Source organism: Molossus molossus, unplaced genomic scaffold, assembly GCF_014108415.1.
Source record: "Molossus molossus isolate mMolMol1 unplaced genomic scaffold, mMolMol1.p scaffold_m16_p_12, whole genome shotgun sequence".
Classification (NCBI taxonomy): domain Eukaryota; kingdom Metazoa; phylum Chordata; class Mammalia; order Chiroptera; family Molossidae; genus Molossus; species Molossus molossus.
In genome coordinates this window covers 72,934,498-72,949,312 of record NW_023425347.1, presented here as the reverse complement: position 1 = coordinate 72,949,312, position 14,815 = coordinate 72,934,498, and the positions used below count along the sequence as shown (strand labels likewise).

Genomic DNA, 14,815 nt, shown 5'->3' with positions numbered 1-14,815 from the left:
CAAGCTTGCAACTTTGAGGGGGGCGGGGGTCACTGGGCTGCACCTTGGACTGAGAAACTCAGAACAGCTTCTGATCTGGGGAGCCCAAGGCCGGAGGTTGTGCCAGGCACAGCCATCCTCCCCTTGAGATCCTTGTTCATTGGCGTGGAAAGCCGTGTGCTCGGCGCCCTCATCATGTTACTGCCATCGTCATGCCCATCCTGCCCGTGGACCGCGTCCCTGGCCCGACCCCACCATTTGCCCCTGCCCAGTCCCTCCTGAGGGGCGGCCCCTCCTCTTCAGTTCCGAGGCTGTGCCTTGAGCATGGCTGAGGTCCTGGCAGGTGGTCATGCCCCTGCCCTCATCTCTTCCCATTGGGCTTGGAGGTAGGGGCAGTGACTCCACAGAAGGTGGCTGTGCCACTCCCGGGCTGACCCTCTGCCCAGCCCCAGCTGTGCTCCCAGGACCCTCTGCCTTAGGGTGCCTGGACTTCTCTCACCAGTGCCCCAGCTAGCCCTTCTAGAGACCCTTGGTGGGGGTGGGGGTCAGGAGCAGGTAGGGGTGGGCACTGGAAGGTGACCTGGGTTGTGGCCCTGAGTAGGCTTGGCCTGTGCACAGAGTCCCTGTATGACCCTCAGTTTCTTAGGCTGTAAAATGGGAGCTTGGTTGTGGAATCTCTCGTGTTCCAAACAGTCCCTGAGTGCAGGGGCTGCTTCTAGCTGCAAGCTGGGGGGGAGGTGGTGGTAAGCCAGGGCCCCGGGACTCCACCCCTCCTGACTCTGAGGTGGGTTTGGCTCTGACAAGAGGGGCTTCCTGGATGAGGGGCCCCTGCCCTTCCATCCTCCAGCATCTCCTGCCCAGCCTGTGAGTGCCTCTCTCCCTCCTCCCGCAGTGCGCCGCGTGGCTCCTCGTTTCTCCATCCCTCCCACCAGCCAGGAGGTGATGCCGGGCGGCAGCGTGAACCTGACGTGCGTCGCCGTGGGTGCCCCCATGCCCTACGTGAAGTGGATGGTGGGGGCCGAGGAACTGACCAAGGAGGACGAGATGCCGGTTGGCCGCAACGTGCTGGAGCTCAGCAATGTCGTGCGTTCCGCCAACTACACCTGCGTGGCCATCTCCTCGCTGGGTATGATTGAGGCCACGGCCCAGGTCACAGTGAAAGGTGAGTGCCGTGGGTCTGCCTTGTCCCGGAGCATGGCAGGAGTCTGCGCATGGCTGGTGTGGGGCCAGCCAGCCCTGGCTCTCTCCCGGGAGCATTAGGCCCGGGGCACTCCTGGCCCTCGGCAGAGGGAGGGATTTCTGTTGTTAATAGTCTCAGTAACACGTACTGAGTCCTGGGGCAGACGCAGTGCTGGGAGCGCAGGTTACATTATTCAGTCTGTGTCCCCCTGGGAGGCAGATACTCTCATCATCCCCCTTTTACAAGGGAGGGGACTGAGATGCAGGGTCACACAGAAGTAATAGCGGAGCAGGGACTTGAATCCTGGGGGTTTGATTCCACGGCTCACCCCTCTAACCACTACATAGCACCAGAACCTTGGGTTTCTCAGCCTCCTGGCAAGAAGGATGTGAAAGAAAATAAATAGTCGCCGAGGGGAATGTGGGCTCCCAGGAGCCCTGGGATAGGTGCACAGGGATATAACGACTCCTGAGGACTCCCTGGCTTCCACTCTGCCTCCCTGATCCATCCTCCTCCCTTCTGCGACTTGAGTGATCCTTTTAACATGTAAAGCAGGATGCTGTCACTCCCTTTAAAGATCGGGAGAAAGCTTTCCAGTGTCTGCCCATGGCTTTTCGGATAGACCAGCATCCTCACTGAGGCCTCCTCACCAGCCCCGGCCTGTGCTGGCTCCATCTCGTCTCCAGGTCCTAGCTCTGTGAGACTTCCCTGAGCGCCCCATCTAAGGAGACCCCCTGGCTTCCCCCCATCTCGCACCTGCTTTCTGCTGTCCTTGTGCGTGCTGGAATCGTGATCACTGTGGATTACTTCTCTCACACTGGACTTGAAGCTCCACGAAGGCAAGGGCCCGTCTGTGTGACACGTGTCCTTGGCCCTAGCGCAGTGCCTGGCACTCAGTAATTATTTGCAGAATGTTGACTGGACCTGGAACTCCTCTCCTTTTAGTTTCAGCCACGTCACTGCGTTGGGGGAGCCCACAGCCCCATCACCGTTTCTAAAACCCAGGGCTGCTCCCTGAGGAAGTACCTTGCCCCTCCTAGCGTGTTGCACACCTGCACCGATGGGGGCCCAGGCGAGCTGCAGAAGCGGCTCCCGCCCACCCGCCTGTGTGTCTCCCTGGCACGGGTCCCAGGCAGGCAATGTTATATCTGGGGCTGATTGTTCGAGGAGTCACGGGGCTGATGTGAGGATCCAGGGAGTCCCAGGAGTGACTTGACTAGACATTAGATGACCCAAGGCCCCGGGGGAACTGACAGACACCACCCCCTCAGAGGTGACCACAGATTTCCAGGCCCTTCTTCAAGGTGGGTTGTGGGGGTCAGCCACTCTGGTTAGATGCCCTGAGCCTCCCACTTTGTCCCCAGCTTTGCCGAAGCCTCCAATTGACCTTGTGGTGACCGAGACGACCGCCACCAGCGTCACCCTAACCTGGGACTCTGGGAACTCAGAGCCTGTGTCCTACTATGGCATTCAGTACCGTGCGTCGGGCACTGAAGGCCCCTTCCAGGAGGTGGATGGTGTGGCCACCACTCGCTACAGCATTGGCGGCCTCAGCCCTTTCTCGGAGTATGCCTTCCGTGTGCTGGCTGTGAACAGCATTGGGCGAGGGCCCCCCAGTGAGGCCGTGCGGGCGCGGACCGGGGAGCAGGCGCCCTCCAGCCCGCCGCGCCGCGTGCAGGCACGCATGCTGAGTGCCAGCACCATGCTGGTGCAGTGGGAGCCACCGGAGGAGCCCAACGGCCTCGTGCGGGGCTACCGCGTCTACTACACTCCCGATTCCCGCCGCCCCCTGAGTGCCTGGCATAAGCACAACACAGACGCGGGGCTCCTCACCACTGTGGGCAGCCTGCTGCCAGGCATCACCTACAGCCTGCGCGTGCTGGCCTTCACCGCCGTGGGCGACGGCCCCCACAGCCCCACCATCCAGGTCAAGACACAGCAGGGAGGTAGGTGGGGGCAGCGTGCTGGCTGGACAGCCCTGGGAGAGCTGGGCGGGGGCAAGGCTGTGGCAGTGCTTCCTTCCTAGGCTGTACTTGGGGGTTCAGGGAGGACGAGGGCCTGTATTCCACACGTGCATGGTCACCTGGAAAGCAGGATAGGGGTGCGGTGGTCAGGATCTACCTTCCCTGCCAACTTCCCCTGGGTGCCCCTGCCCTTGGGGGGGTCAGTGAGGCTGACGGCGCCTGGCATGGGGTGTTGCAGTGCCTGCCCAGCCCGCGGACTTCCAGGCCGAGGCAGAGTCCGACACCAGGGTTCAGCTCTCGTGGCTGCTGCCCCCGCAGGAGCGGATCATCAAGTATGAGCTGGTGTACTGGGCAGCAGAGGATGAAGGCCAGCAGGTGGGCACCCAGCAAGAGCAGGAGGAGGGAGAAGGGCTTCTGGTCCCTAAGGGTTGGTGGGCTTCCCCTGGTAGGACTCTAGATTTATGCAGCTCCTGGGTTCTCCTTGAGGGGGGGCTCGGGGCTCATGCAGCCTTTATGTTTTCTGGTCTTTGTCACCCTGTGCTGGGGGCAGTCACTAGGTCTGTCCTTGAGTCTCCTGGACTCTGGCTCACGTGACACTGGGAGAGCCCTGACGCTCCCTGGGGCTGTGTTCCTGGGCCCCTGTGTCCCTTGTGTGGTCCAGGTGGCCACGTGGCATGGAGCCAACGCCAGAGCCGCAGTGGCTCCAGAGGGGTCAGCTGCATCCCATGTCGGGGAACAGCCTCTGAGTGACCTTTGAGGTCGGAGCAGTCAGTGAGTACCTCCTGCTCTTCCAGCACAAGGTGACCTTCGATCCTACCTCCTCCTACACCCTAGAGGACTTGAAGCCCGACACGCTGTACCACTTCCAGCTGGCTGCCCGCTCTGAGATGGGGGTGGGCGTCTTCACCCCTACCGTTGAGGCCCGCACGGCACAGTCCAGTAAGTGTCTTCTGAGACTACTGCGTGCGGCAGCTGGGCTGGGACACACACACACACACTCCCTCCCCCTCCGCCAGGCAGGCGGTCAGGTCAGCTGGGCCCCAGGTCTGGACTCGGAGGGGCAGGTAAGTGCCCTCTAGTCTGCAACCAGGCAGCTTCCACACTCCCTGCTCCCTGCCTGACTTCTGTCCCCACCAGCCCCTCACCCCACCCAGGTAAGTTCTGTGTCTGTGACTCATCTCCTTCCTCCACCACCTCTGTGCTGGTCACACTCGCTGACTAGGCCATCCTCAGTGGTGGGACCACTACACGTGCTACGCCCCAGACCTGCTTTGGCAGCCATCTCCCTCCCTGTGTCCCCACGTGTCATCTCCCTGTCACCTGTATTCCCTCCCTCCATGAGTGTGTGTGAACCATGCAGTCACACCAAGCCACCTGCACACCGGACACACCTGGAGGAGCGAGACCATGTGTCTGTACTGCCACCACGTGGGGCCGTCCGCGAGGCTCTGTGGTCACTGGCATTGTGTATTACTGTGCTCCTGCACGTGTGAGACTGACTCCGTGAGCGTGTGCGTTACCACGTCTGACCACCTGACCCTGCGGCTCCTGCAGGTGTATCAGTGAAGCTCTGGGCCCCTGTGATTGGGTCTGTAAAGCTGTTCTTAGGATTGGTTCCCAGCAAGTGTATCTCTGGGTATTTGACCTGTGACCCTGACTGTGGGTCTCTGCAGCTCCCCGGACTACAGACCACGAGACCACGGCTGTCTGGTCATGTGGCCACAGCAAGCCACTGTCCACGAGGCTGTGTGTGCCAAAAGTGCTGTGGGTGTGTGGCATAGTGGGATTATGGCATTGAGACATGACACACGTGTGATGACCTTAACGCCCTGCAGTGTCAGCTGGCCCACTTCTCAGCGACTGTAAATGCCGTGGTCGCAGGAAGCCATGTGTGGCCTGATGTTCATGAATTCATTCCACAAGCACCTCCTGCGCTCCTGTTGGCGCCAGGCCCCATACACAGTGCAGGGCTGGCAGCACGACCCTGGCTAGCCTCTGCTTGTGGGAATCCTAGGCTGGTGGGGCAGACAGCCTGTAAACCCACAATTATCCAAATGAGCTTTTAATTACATTTGTGTAAAGTGCCGAGGAGGAGACAGACAGTGGAGAGATTGGGCGGGAACCTCATCTGGTCTGAGGGCTTGGGAAGGGCTCCCTGCGGTGACAGAGGCCTCAGGCAGGGGGTCCAGCAGGTGCCAAGGCCCTGAAGGAGGAAGGTGCTCGGTTGTGGCTGGAGCAGCCGCCAGACCACAGGGACAGAGGACAGGTGGGCGGGCTGACTAGCTGCTGCGTGCAGGTGCCTGGGGCTGCCCGACAGGACGCCAGAGACCAGCAAGGAGGCTCTGCGGCAGCCTGGGCGAAAGACCAGTTCAGGTGAGGCGGTGCTGGTGGACGTGAGGAGATGAGAGCTGTCTGAGCTGCTGACCGGCCAGGACTTGGCAGTGGGTGAGGGAGAGGAGAACGTCAGGTGAACCCTGTGGTTCCGATGCATAGACCTGGGAGGAAGCTGGTGGCTCTCCTGAGGACAGGAAGTGGGACCAAAGCAGGCACCCGAGCTGAAGATGCTGTTCTCCGTCCGCATGGTGGTGCTTGGCAGGCTGCCAGAACACCGGGCTGGAGGTGGGGTCCCCCGCGGAGGGTGGCCAGAGGTAGGAGGAGGTCCGAGAGGGGTGTTGCAGGTTGGAAGAAGAGAGTTTCAAGAAGTAGACCAGGTGTTAAGGCTGGGAGGTCAGGGCCGGAGGAACGGGTCTGGACAAGAGTGTTGGTGGCATGAGGGACAGAAGCTGATTGGCTTGCACGAGGCATGGTGGGAGGAAGGAAGGAGGGGACCACTAGCTGGTGGGATGTGGGGCTGAGGATGGGCTTTGTCTTTTCAGATGGGGAGGTCCTGAGCATATTTAAATGCTGCTGGGAAGGAAAAGAAGGGCAATGGGAGGCTCGGGAGGGGAAGAGCCAAGCACGGGTGATGGGAGTGATTGGCATGGACGGGAAGGTGCAGACCTCCCTTCTGGGGAGGAAAGGAGAGTGGGTGCGGATGCAGGTCCATTGGTGGGTTCAGTAGAAGAGATGGAGGGAGCTGCTTTGGGAAAGTGGTGTTCTCTGGAAAGGAGGAAACCAAGTCAAGTGCTGAGGAAGGAGGGGTGGGAGCTGGAGGTCTGCAGAGCACGGAGGAGCTGAAACTGTTGTGTGTCACATGGCAACGTGAGAAGGGCAGAAAACAGACTGGCAGGCAGCGAGGGCCCAGGAGAGGCCAAGGACATGTCACCAGGATGCCACCCTGACCGGGCAGGTGGGAAGGTGGATTCATCCAGAGCTCGGTGCAGGCCGGGCAGGGGCGTGGCATGGGAAGGAGGCGAGGGTGTGTGGGGTGTGGGTAAGATGGAGGACTTCAGTGTTCGGGCTGAGTGCAGAGGGCGGTAAGGATGGCAGGTCGATGGACAGAGAGCTCCAGGGGTAACAGAGCAGGCCTGGTGTGGGGGCCTTGAGCTGGCTGGAATAAGAGGTGAGGTCTGCGAGGGATGTGGCCTTATCCGGGACGTGAGCACAGCAGTGTCAGGGAGGAAAAGCCTTGGAGACGAGGGGCTCTGGGGCCAGTGGGTTGAGGGGGCCGCTGGAGTCACCTGGCAGGGGGTGGTGGCAGAACTTGAGATGGAAGGACGGCCACCGAGCCGCAGTGGGAGCAGGGTCTGGAAGTGTCACTGAGAACCGGGAAGTCACCCGCCTGCCTGCCTCCTAACCCCAAGGAGCCCACTGCCTGAGAGCACCTCTCTAAGTACCTTTTCTTCAAGCTTGCCTGGGGGCATGGGCCTCCACGTCTGGCCCCAGGCTCTGTGGTCACCTGTAGCTCCAGCACAGACACCCTGTACAGGCAGGCACCGGCGGGGGCATTAGTGCTCCAGAAGAGCCACTGGGGCCACGTGTCCTCAGAAGAGCAGAGCTGTGGGCGTGGCATCTGCAGAGGTTCTGTGTTTAATTGTGTGTGCGGGTGGCGTGGCCCCGTGCTTGTGTGTGTGGCCGTGTGTATTTTGAACGAGACAGCACGTGTGTGTGAGGCACTGTATTAGAGCCCCATATGTGCGGGAGACCTGTGCGTGCACGCGAGAGAGAGCACGCGTGAGGGTGTGGTCCAGGGAGAGCCAAGCTGTCTGGAATTAGTGGCGGTAGCCTGCCCGGGGGCCCTGAGATAGTCATTGCCCACTCGGGAAATGACCTGCCTGGGTGAGTTCCCCTCCTCTGTGACTCGTCACCATGCCTGTGACCCCCCCTCCATCTGCCTGCTTCCCCCCATTTGTCTTCCCCAGCCCCCTCCGCCCCTCCCCAGAAGGTTACCTGTGTGAGCACGGGCTCCACCACTGTGCGGGTAAGTTGGGTCCCACCGCCGGCTGACAGCCGCAACGGCGTCATCACCCAGTACTCCGTGGCCTACGAGGCGGTGGACGGCGAGGACCGCCGGCGGCAGGTGGTGAACGGCATCAGCCGCGAGCACTCCAGCTGGGACCTGGTGGGCCTGGAGAAGTGGACGGAGTACCGGGTGTGGGTTCGGGCGCACACGGACGTGGGTCCCGGCCCCGAGAGCAGCCCGGTGCTGGTGCGCACCAACGAGGACGGTAGGCAGCGGCGCCCGCCGAGGGAAGGGCAGGGAGGGAGGCCTTCCACCTGGACACCGCCCACCTGCAGCCGCGGGCACGGGCCCAGAGGGATTCTTGGTGTAGGCGTAATGATTGAAACTAGCTTGTGGGGTAGCCTGTGCCCAAATCCCAGCCTGTGGGGCTATTTCTGGGGCAGCCAGAGCCTTGAAAGGCTAAGATGGAAAAAGTAGCCCTCACTAAGATAGGAGAGGTCAGGACTGGGAAGATTGGCAAGAGACACTCAACACAGAATTAACAAGACTCTGCTTGGGCTAGACACGGGCATGATATGAGGCCCCGGGAGGAGAGATACCACAGGTGCTAACTTTGGGGTCATCAAAAAAGGCCTCTCCCCCACAAGCGAGGTAGCCCTGAGCCAGAGGGGGTCACAGGGTCCTGGATTCTTTCTCTCCACTGCCAGGCGGAGGAGGTTCTCTGTTCCTCTCCAGGGACAGACAATCTAAGGAAGCTACATCAGGGCCTCTCCCGGGGCAGTGGGGTGCAAAGGCAAGGCCCTGGCGTGTGCTGCGCCCCTGAGCCAGGACCCGCACCGCCAGGCCTGACTCCTTGCCTCCTGGTCCCCAGTGCCCAGTGGGCCGCCGCGGAAGGTGGAGGTGGAGCCACTGAACTCCACGGCCGTGCACGTGTCCTGGAAGCTGCCTGTCCCCAGCAAGCAGCACGGCCAGATCCGAGGCTACCAGGTCACCTACGTGCGGCTGGAGAACGGCGAGCCCCGTGGCCCACCCATCATCCAGGATGTCATGCTGGCTGAGGCCCAGGTATACCCCTGGGATGTGGGTGGGAGGGGGGGTGAGGCCAACATGCTCTCAGAGGAACTGTTGACACCCAGACCGCCTGCTGTCTCCAGCATGGGAGGCACTGAGACCAGGAGTTGGGGCAAGGTTCCAGGAATAGGCCCCGCCAGCCCCACCTGCCCTGGTGACCGTCCCGGCCTGGCCACACTTCCGACTCAGCCATCAGCACCAGCACTAAAGAGCTGTGTCTGCACAGGCCTGACCTCTGTTGTCTCCCCTACCCAGGCTTCAGCCCTCGGAGCCCTCCTTTGTGGCTGGCAGGGAGCGCCTTCGCTGTCACGATGGGCTGGGCAGTGCTGAGCTGGGCAGCTCCTGCTCCCACAGCAAGGGCCGGGAAAGCTCTCCTGGGCAGTCTTTTCCCCCAACTTGGCCGCTGGCCATTGCCGAGTTCTTTGAATGGCCACGCTGGGGTGTTGCTTTCTGCCTGGCCCCAGGAGGATGGCTCAGTCCTTTCTGTTTCCTCTCGAGAGCCGGGCCTGCCAGACAGCCTCATACCTCCCTCCGCATGGTGTCCTGGGGTTGCCGATTCTGCCCGTGAGCTTGGGGTGAGGTTCCTGGGCATCCTCAGCACTGGATTGCTGTTCAGATGAAGAACCTGGGGTCCTGGGAGGTGATGGGGGTGGCCCGGAATTTCCCAGTAAGTAGGTGGCTGAGCTTGGATAAGAAGCCAAGTCTCTGGATTCCTGGGTAACGGGCTTTGATTGCTATTTCAAGTTCCCTCTCAAAGTGTTCTGCTGACGAGTCCTAACACCTGATGTGGTGTGCTCTGGGATCAGGGCCTTTGGGGATCCACTGGGGGTGGCGCTGAGCCAGCCCTGAGGAAAGGAACCCAGATTCTCTCCAGAACCACACACCTTCTCGGTCCCGCTTTTCGCCCCTACCTGGGCTGGAGCTGCGGGCTTGCCCTGCGCTGTGCTTGCTGCCGTCCCTCCCACACAGACGGGCTTCCCTCCCACTGGGCTCAGCCCTCACGTTCCCTCTTCCTCCCCTCAGTGCCGGGAGCTGAGAGAACAAGGGGGTGGAAGAGGCAGGCATGTATACCCGGCTGCATTCCTGGGCAGGTTGAGGGCTCCTCCTGGAGCCTCAGCGGACACACCCTCCCAGAAACATCCCGGGAATGGGCTCCCTCCAGCCCCTCCCAACCTAGGGGCCAGCAGCACAGCTGCCCCCAGTGGGGTTCTGGAGAAGCCACTTTGGGTGCCCCCTTCTGGTCCCAAGTGATTTGAAGGGAGCTGGGCTGTGGGAGGAGGAACACTGCCCTCTTGACCTCAAACATCCCATGACCTGAGTGGGATGGGGAGCAAGCATGAGCTCAGGCTCCAGGGAAGCCGACTGAAAATGAAGGGCCTGCCCTGCTGGCCCCTGTGGGACTGGGTTGTTCTGCTCTGAGCCATTAGGAGAGCAGATGAGGCCTGGTCCCCAGACTGGCCACAGGGCCAGCTGTCCCCTGAGTGGTCTGTCAAGGACACCGCAGCCTGTCCTTCACCCTACAGCACCATCTTCCAGGCCCAGGGCCTCCATCCATTCTGAGAGAAGCATGGGGTCCGAGCCCCTCTGAGTTGTAGCCAGACCTGTCTCCTGTTACCTTTGTCTACGGATTTGTTTGTTTCTCATGGTCTCTGACTGTACCTCCCTGTGTTCTTCTGTCCCTTTCTCATGGTCTCTCTTTTTCTGCCTCTCCCTCTCACTGACTGTTTCCATCTGTCTCATTCTCTTCTCTCTCCTTTCCTCTGATCCCTTTTCATCCTCCCTCCCTCCCTGCCCCCCCTCCCTCTCTCTCCATTGTGCTCCACTCATTTGAATTCCCCTTCTTCTCTCTCTCTCTGCCCCCAGTGCAGGAGAGGTGCCCTGTGAGGACCCCTGTCCGGGCCTGGTTTGCACAGTGCAGCTCTCCCACCAGGCAAGGAACCTAGAGCAGAGGTGGGCCCAGCCACACCCTAGAAAGTAGCCATGGCCAGTAGGGGCCTGTCAGTGGTCTCCCACCATATCCCCCCATATCCTGTCCCACGCTTCTTGCAAGGCCTTTCCAACAGAACCTCCCAGAACAGGAGGAACTGGGCCCAGTGGACAGAGGCCTGACTGGCACTGTGAGGATGTTGGGCTGGAGGACCCCATGGTACCTCTGTCTTGGAGATGTCATGGACCAATTCCCTGTGCTGTGCACCTGCCAGTCACCAGCACTCCAGTGCTGTAGGACTGCAGAATGGAGATGTTATTTCCTCCGCCTGTCCAGCTAATACACCTGCATGCATCATGGCCTAAAGAGGAATCCACCAAAAAGTAGCAACATTGCTGCCGAAACATGCCTTCTAACCTTGCTACTGAAACATGCCTTCTGACCTTGAGATCTCAGGCACCCCCAGGAAGGAACGAGGGTCTGGGTACTCTCCCTGTGGTGGGGGGCAGGGCCCAGGCTCTGAGTTGGGCATTTACACCCCTGTCACCCTGCTGTCCAGCCTGCCCTGGGCTCTCACCTCAGCCGTGGTGCAGCTCTTACTCAGACAGTTCTGCCTGGGATGACCTATAATCTGTCGTCCCAACTGGGATACTTTTGGGAGTAATCGTATGTTGGCAACAAGCATAGGCCAGGACTGCCCCAGGCAAACCAGGTTGTAGTGCCTCCCTCCCCCTGCCTGAGCTGTCCTGCCCACCCTCCACGTCTGGCGGCCCGGCCTCAAAGCACCTGCAGGTGGCGCTTTGATCCCTCAGCGGCCTGGAGCCCTCCCCTCAGCCCTGACAATTGGGCTCATGAGTCAGGGGCTGGGATCTTAAGGTGGGGAGTGGTTTTGAGGTACTACCTTCACGGGCCCTTCAGGGGCCCACGTCCGCCATCTGCCCTCCCTGGGCCAGGCTCCCTCCAGGCCAGAGTCTTTCACATCCTGTCTCCCTTTCTCTCCCTCTCCCGCGGTCAGTGGCAACCAGAGGAGTCCGAGGACTATGTAAGTAACAGGTGTGCGAGCGCGGGCAAGACCTGGGTCAGGCTGGGCTCATGGGTCACTCCCTCTCCTCTGCCTTTCCTCCCAGCCTGAGCCGCCCAGATCCACAGGGCACCAGCCACGTCTGGAGAAAATAGGTGTTTAGGCGGGAGCGCCAGCCTGAGCGGCGATTGGCATTTCTTCTAATCCTTACTTTTCGCCTGTTGAGAAGCAATTTCAGGCCAATGTTTGTGATTGACCAGGACCTGGCCACTGCTCTGGCCAGACGGGGATAGAGTTAAATCCAATCCTGATTGTTAGACCTTATTGATCCCTGGAATGAGAAATCACCTGCTCTGACTCCAGGCTGGGAGGCGAGTCTGGGGAGCCAGATTCCGGCATTGGTGCATTCTGAAGTCCCAGCCCTGGGAGACCCTCCAGCGGGGCAGGAGGGGCCTGTGAGGGGTTGGTGGTGGCTGTAGTGGCCCACCCGAGGCTCAGAGCTGGAGGGACACTAGGGCTGGTGGTGACAGCTCTGTTCCCACTGCACGGTGGTCCCTCTTTTCTTCCCATTCTTCCCTTTGTGTGGTGTGGCTTAGCCTCCATGGTTTCTCAGCATGTCCGGAAATGATGCCTTGGCTGGACATGGGCATAGGGGCAGGGCCTGCTGAGGCAGGGGAACAGTGTCTGGGCTGACTTCTCAGGTATCACTGGGCTACTGGGGGAGAGTGTTCCTCAGGGTGGGGGTTCCCTATCCTTGACTCTCCTCCCTGTCTCAGGAGGTATTGCAGGGTGTGAAGTGTACATGGAGCCAGTGCCTTGACGAGGGTCAGATGGGGTCCTGACTTTTTTCTGCAGGGTGGCACTTTAGCCCAACCTTCTACCTTGCTCTGTGGGTGTGCATGGGTGTGCATTTGTATCTACAGGTGGCCTTCCACCTGCTTATACAGGAAGAGCTATAGGCTACACAAGTGTGCATGCCAGGAGCCATGCAAGGTGCTGTGTGTGTGCAAGGCTCTGAGTGTCGTGTGCACAGACCTCATGAGGTGTCATTCATGGTTCAATGGAGTGAGGAACAGTGTGGCCCTTTGTTCTTGTCTAAAAGGAAGAATGAGCTGTCTGGGCTGCCTGCCCCAGGTGTGCGGATCCTAGGATGGGCGGGGGTCCTCCTGGGCACACGTCCCACCTTCCTGACCCCACCTTCATCAGAAGCCAGCATTGCACAGCACCCCTCCCAGGACCTCGCCCCGTGTGCCCTGAGGACTCCCTACCGGCTAAGATCCTGAGATGGCTGGCCCGGTCTGGCCTTTCCTTGCTCTCCTGTGATGGGAATGGGCCCCTCCTCCTCCCTTAGGAAACCACCATCAGCGGCCTGACCCCGGACACCACCTACTCCGTTACTGTTGCTGCCTATACCACCAAAGGAGATGGTGCCCGAAGCAAGCCCAAAATTGTCATGACGACGGGGGCAGGTGAGGAAGGGGTCCGGGGCAGAGCTGGGGGAGGGGGGGCTGCGAGGAGGGCAGTGCCAGAGCCTAGTGCGTGGTTGTTCAGTCCCAGGCCGGCCCACCATGATGGTCAGCACCACAGCAATGAACACCGCCCTGCTCCAGTGGCACCCACCCAAGGAGCTGCCTGGTGAGCTGCTGGGCTACCGGCTGCAGTACCACCGGGCTGACGAGACAAGGCCCAACACCATAGATTTTGGCAAGGATGACCAGCACTTTACAGTCACTGGCCTGCACAAAGGGGCCACCTACATCTTTCGGCTGGCTGCCAAGAACCGGGCCGGCCTAGGTGAGGAGTTCAAGAAAGAGATCACGACCCCCGAGGGCGTACCCAGCGGCTTCCCACAAAACTTGCGCGTAGTAGGGCTGACTACCTCTACCACGGAACTGACCTGGGACCCCCCGGTGCTGGCGGAACGCAATGGGCACATCACCAACTACACCGTGGTATACCACGACATCAACAGCCAGCAGGAGCTGCAGAACACCATTGCCACCACCCACCTTACTCTCTCCGGCCTCACGCCAGACACCACTTACGACATCAAGGTCCGTGCATATACCAGCAAAGGTGCCGGCCCGCTGAGCCCCAGCATCCAGTCTCGGACCATGCCCATGGAGCAAGGTGTGTGCTGCAGGCACAGAGCTGCACCTGGGGAACTCTTCTGCTCTTGACCCACTGACTTCTGGCGACTGATCCTCCAGCCTCTGTTCTCTGACCCTCTGGTCTCTCATGACCATGACCACTAACCTCTAGCAAATGGGTGCCACATTCTCAGTGTGTGATCCCAACCTCTGCTGTCTTGACCTACTGACCTCTGCTGTGTAACTCCAATATCTTGTGACTTTGACCCACTGATCTCTTTTCACTGTATCGCCATTCTTGGGTATGCAACACTAATCTCTCGGGGCCACAGCACACTGACCTCTTAGTGAACTTACTCCACTGTGCTCTGGTGTTCGGCTATATGCTTCTCATGACCAAATGCCACTGACGTGGTCACTCTGACCTGTGACCTGTGACCTCCAGCTTTGACCCAAATACTTGTGGAGATCCTGACTGTGGGTGCTGTGGCATGTGCCAGCGGGGTGCTCCCTGTGTGGAAGAGCTGGGCTGGGAGCTGAACTGTGCAATTTGGAGCCGGCTGGGAGTGGAGTGCCTGGTTCCCTGCAGCCATTCCTGACCTCTGCACCCCAACAAGTGTTTCTTCCTGGCTGGGAACCTTTTAGGCCTGCTCACTTCACCCCAGTTACACAGCTAGCACTGACTCCCTCTTTATGTTCCACAGTGTTTGCCAAGAACTTCCGTGTGGCAGCTGCAATGAAGACGTCTGTGCTGCTCAGCTGGGAGGTTCCTGACTCATACAAGTCCGCTGTGCCCTTCAAGGTGGGTGAGGGCCACTGCCAACCCAGCCTGCGCGGGCCCGCTGTGGCCATCAGCCCAGTCCTGTTACGGGCCTTCGTGCGCGCTCATGAGGCAGGATCCTGGTGAGGTGTGCATGCCTGAGCTCTGCCCTGCAGGCCGTGGTGGGACGCCTCACCCCTTTCCCTGCAGATTCTGTACAACGGGCAGAGCGTGGAGGTGGATGGGCACTCGATGCGGAAGCTGATCGAAGACCTGCAGCCAAACACGGAGTACTCGTTCGTGCTGATGAACCGGGGCAGCAGCGCTGGGGGCCTGCAGCACCTCGTGTCCATCCGCACGGCCCCTGACCTCCTGCCACACAAGCCGCTGCCTGCCTCTGCCTACATGGAGGATGGCCGCTTCACCCTCTCCATGCCCCATGTGCAGGACCCCTCACTCGTCAGGTGTGCAGATGAGGCCT

At 60.4% G+C, this 14,815-nt stretch overlaps 1 protein-coding gene across 15 annotated transcripts in view; it reads left to right on the top strand.

Annotated features, from left to right (window-relative positions):
• PTPRF (protein tyrosine phosphatase receptor type F) overlaps positions 1 to 14,815 on the top strand; it is an 83,835-nt gene that overhangs the window by 51,231 nt on the left and 17,789 nt on the right. For 6 of the 15 annotated variants that reach the window (XM_036255677.1, XM_036255679.1, XM_036255683.1 and 3 more), the window contains 10 exons: positions 872 to 1,141; positions 2,524 to 3,105; positions 3,362 to 3,498; positions 3,918 to 4,062; positions 8,337 to 8,530; positions 11,479 to 11,505; positions 12,836 to 12,953; positions 13,036 to 13,614; positions 14,279 to 14,376; positions 14,545 to 14,798. In XM_036255677.1, coding sequence (XP_036111570.1) covers positions 872 to 1,141; positions 2,524 to 3,105; positions 3,362 to 3,498; positions 3,918 to 4,062; positions 8,337 to 8,530; positions 11,479 to 11,505; positions 12,836 to 12,953; positions 13,036 to 13,614; positions 14,279 to 14,376; positions 14,545 to 14,798 — 2,404 coding nt within the window. Of the gene's footprint in view, positions 1 to 871; positions 1,142 to 2,523; positions 3,106 to 3,361; positions 3,499 to 3,917; positions 4,063 to 7,424; positions 7,731 to 8,336; positions 8,531 to 11,478; positions 11,506 to 12,835; positions 12,954 to 13,035; positions 13,615 to 14,278; positions 14,377 to 14,544; positions 14,799 to 14,815 lie in introns of all 15 variants that reach the window. The other 9 variants (XM_036255685.1, XM_036255684.1, XM_036255682.1 and 6 more) reach the window with 4 other exon arrangements.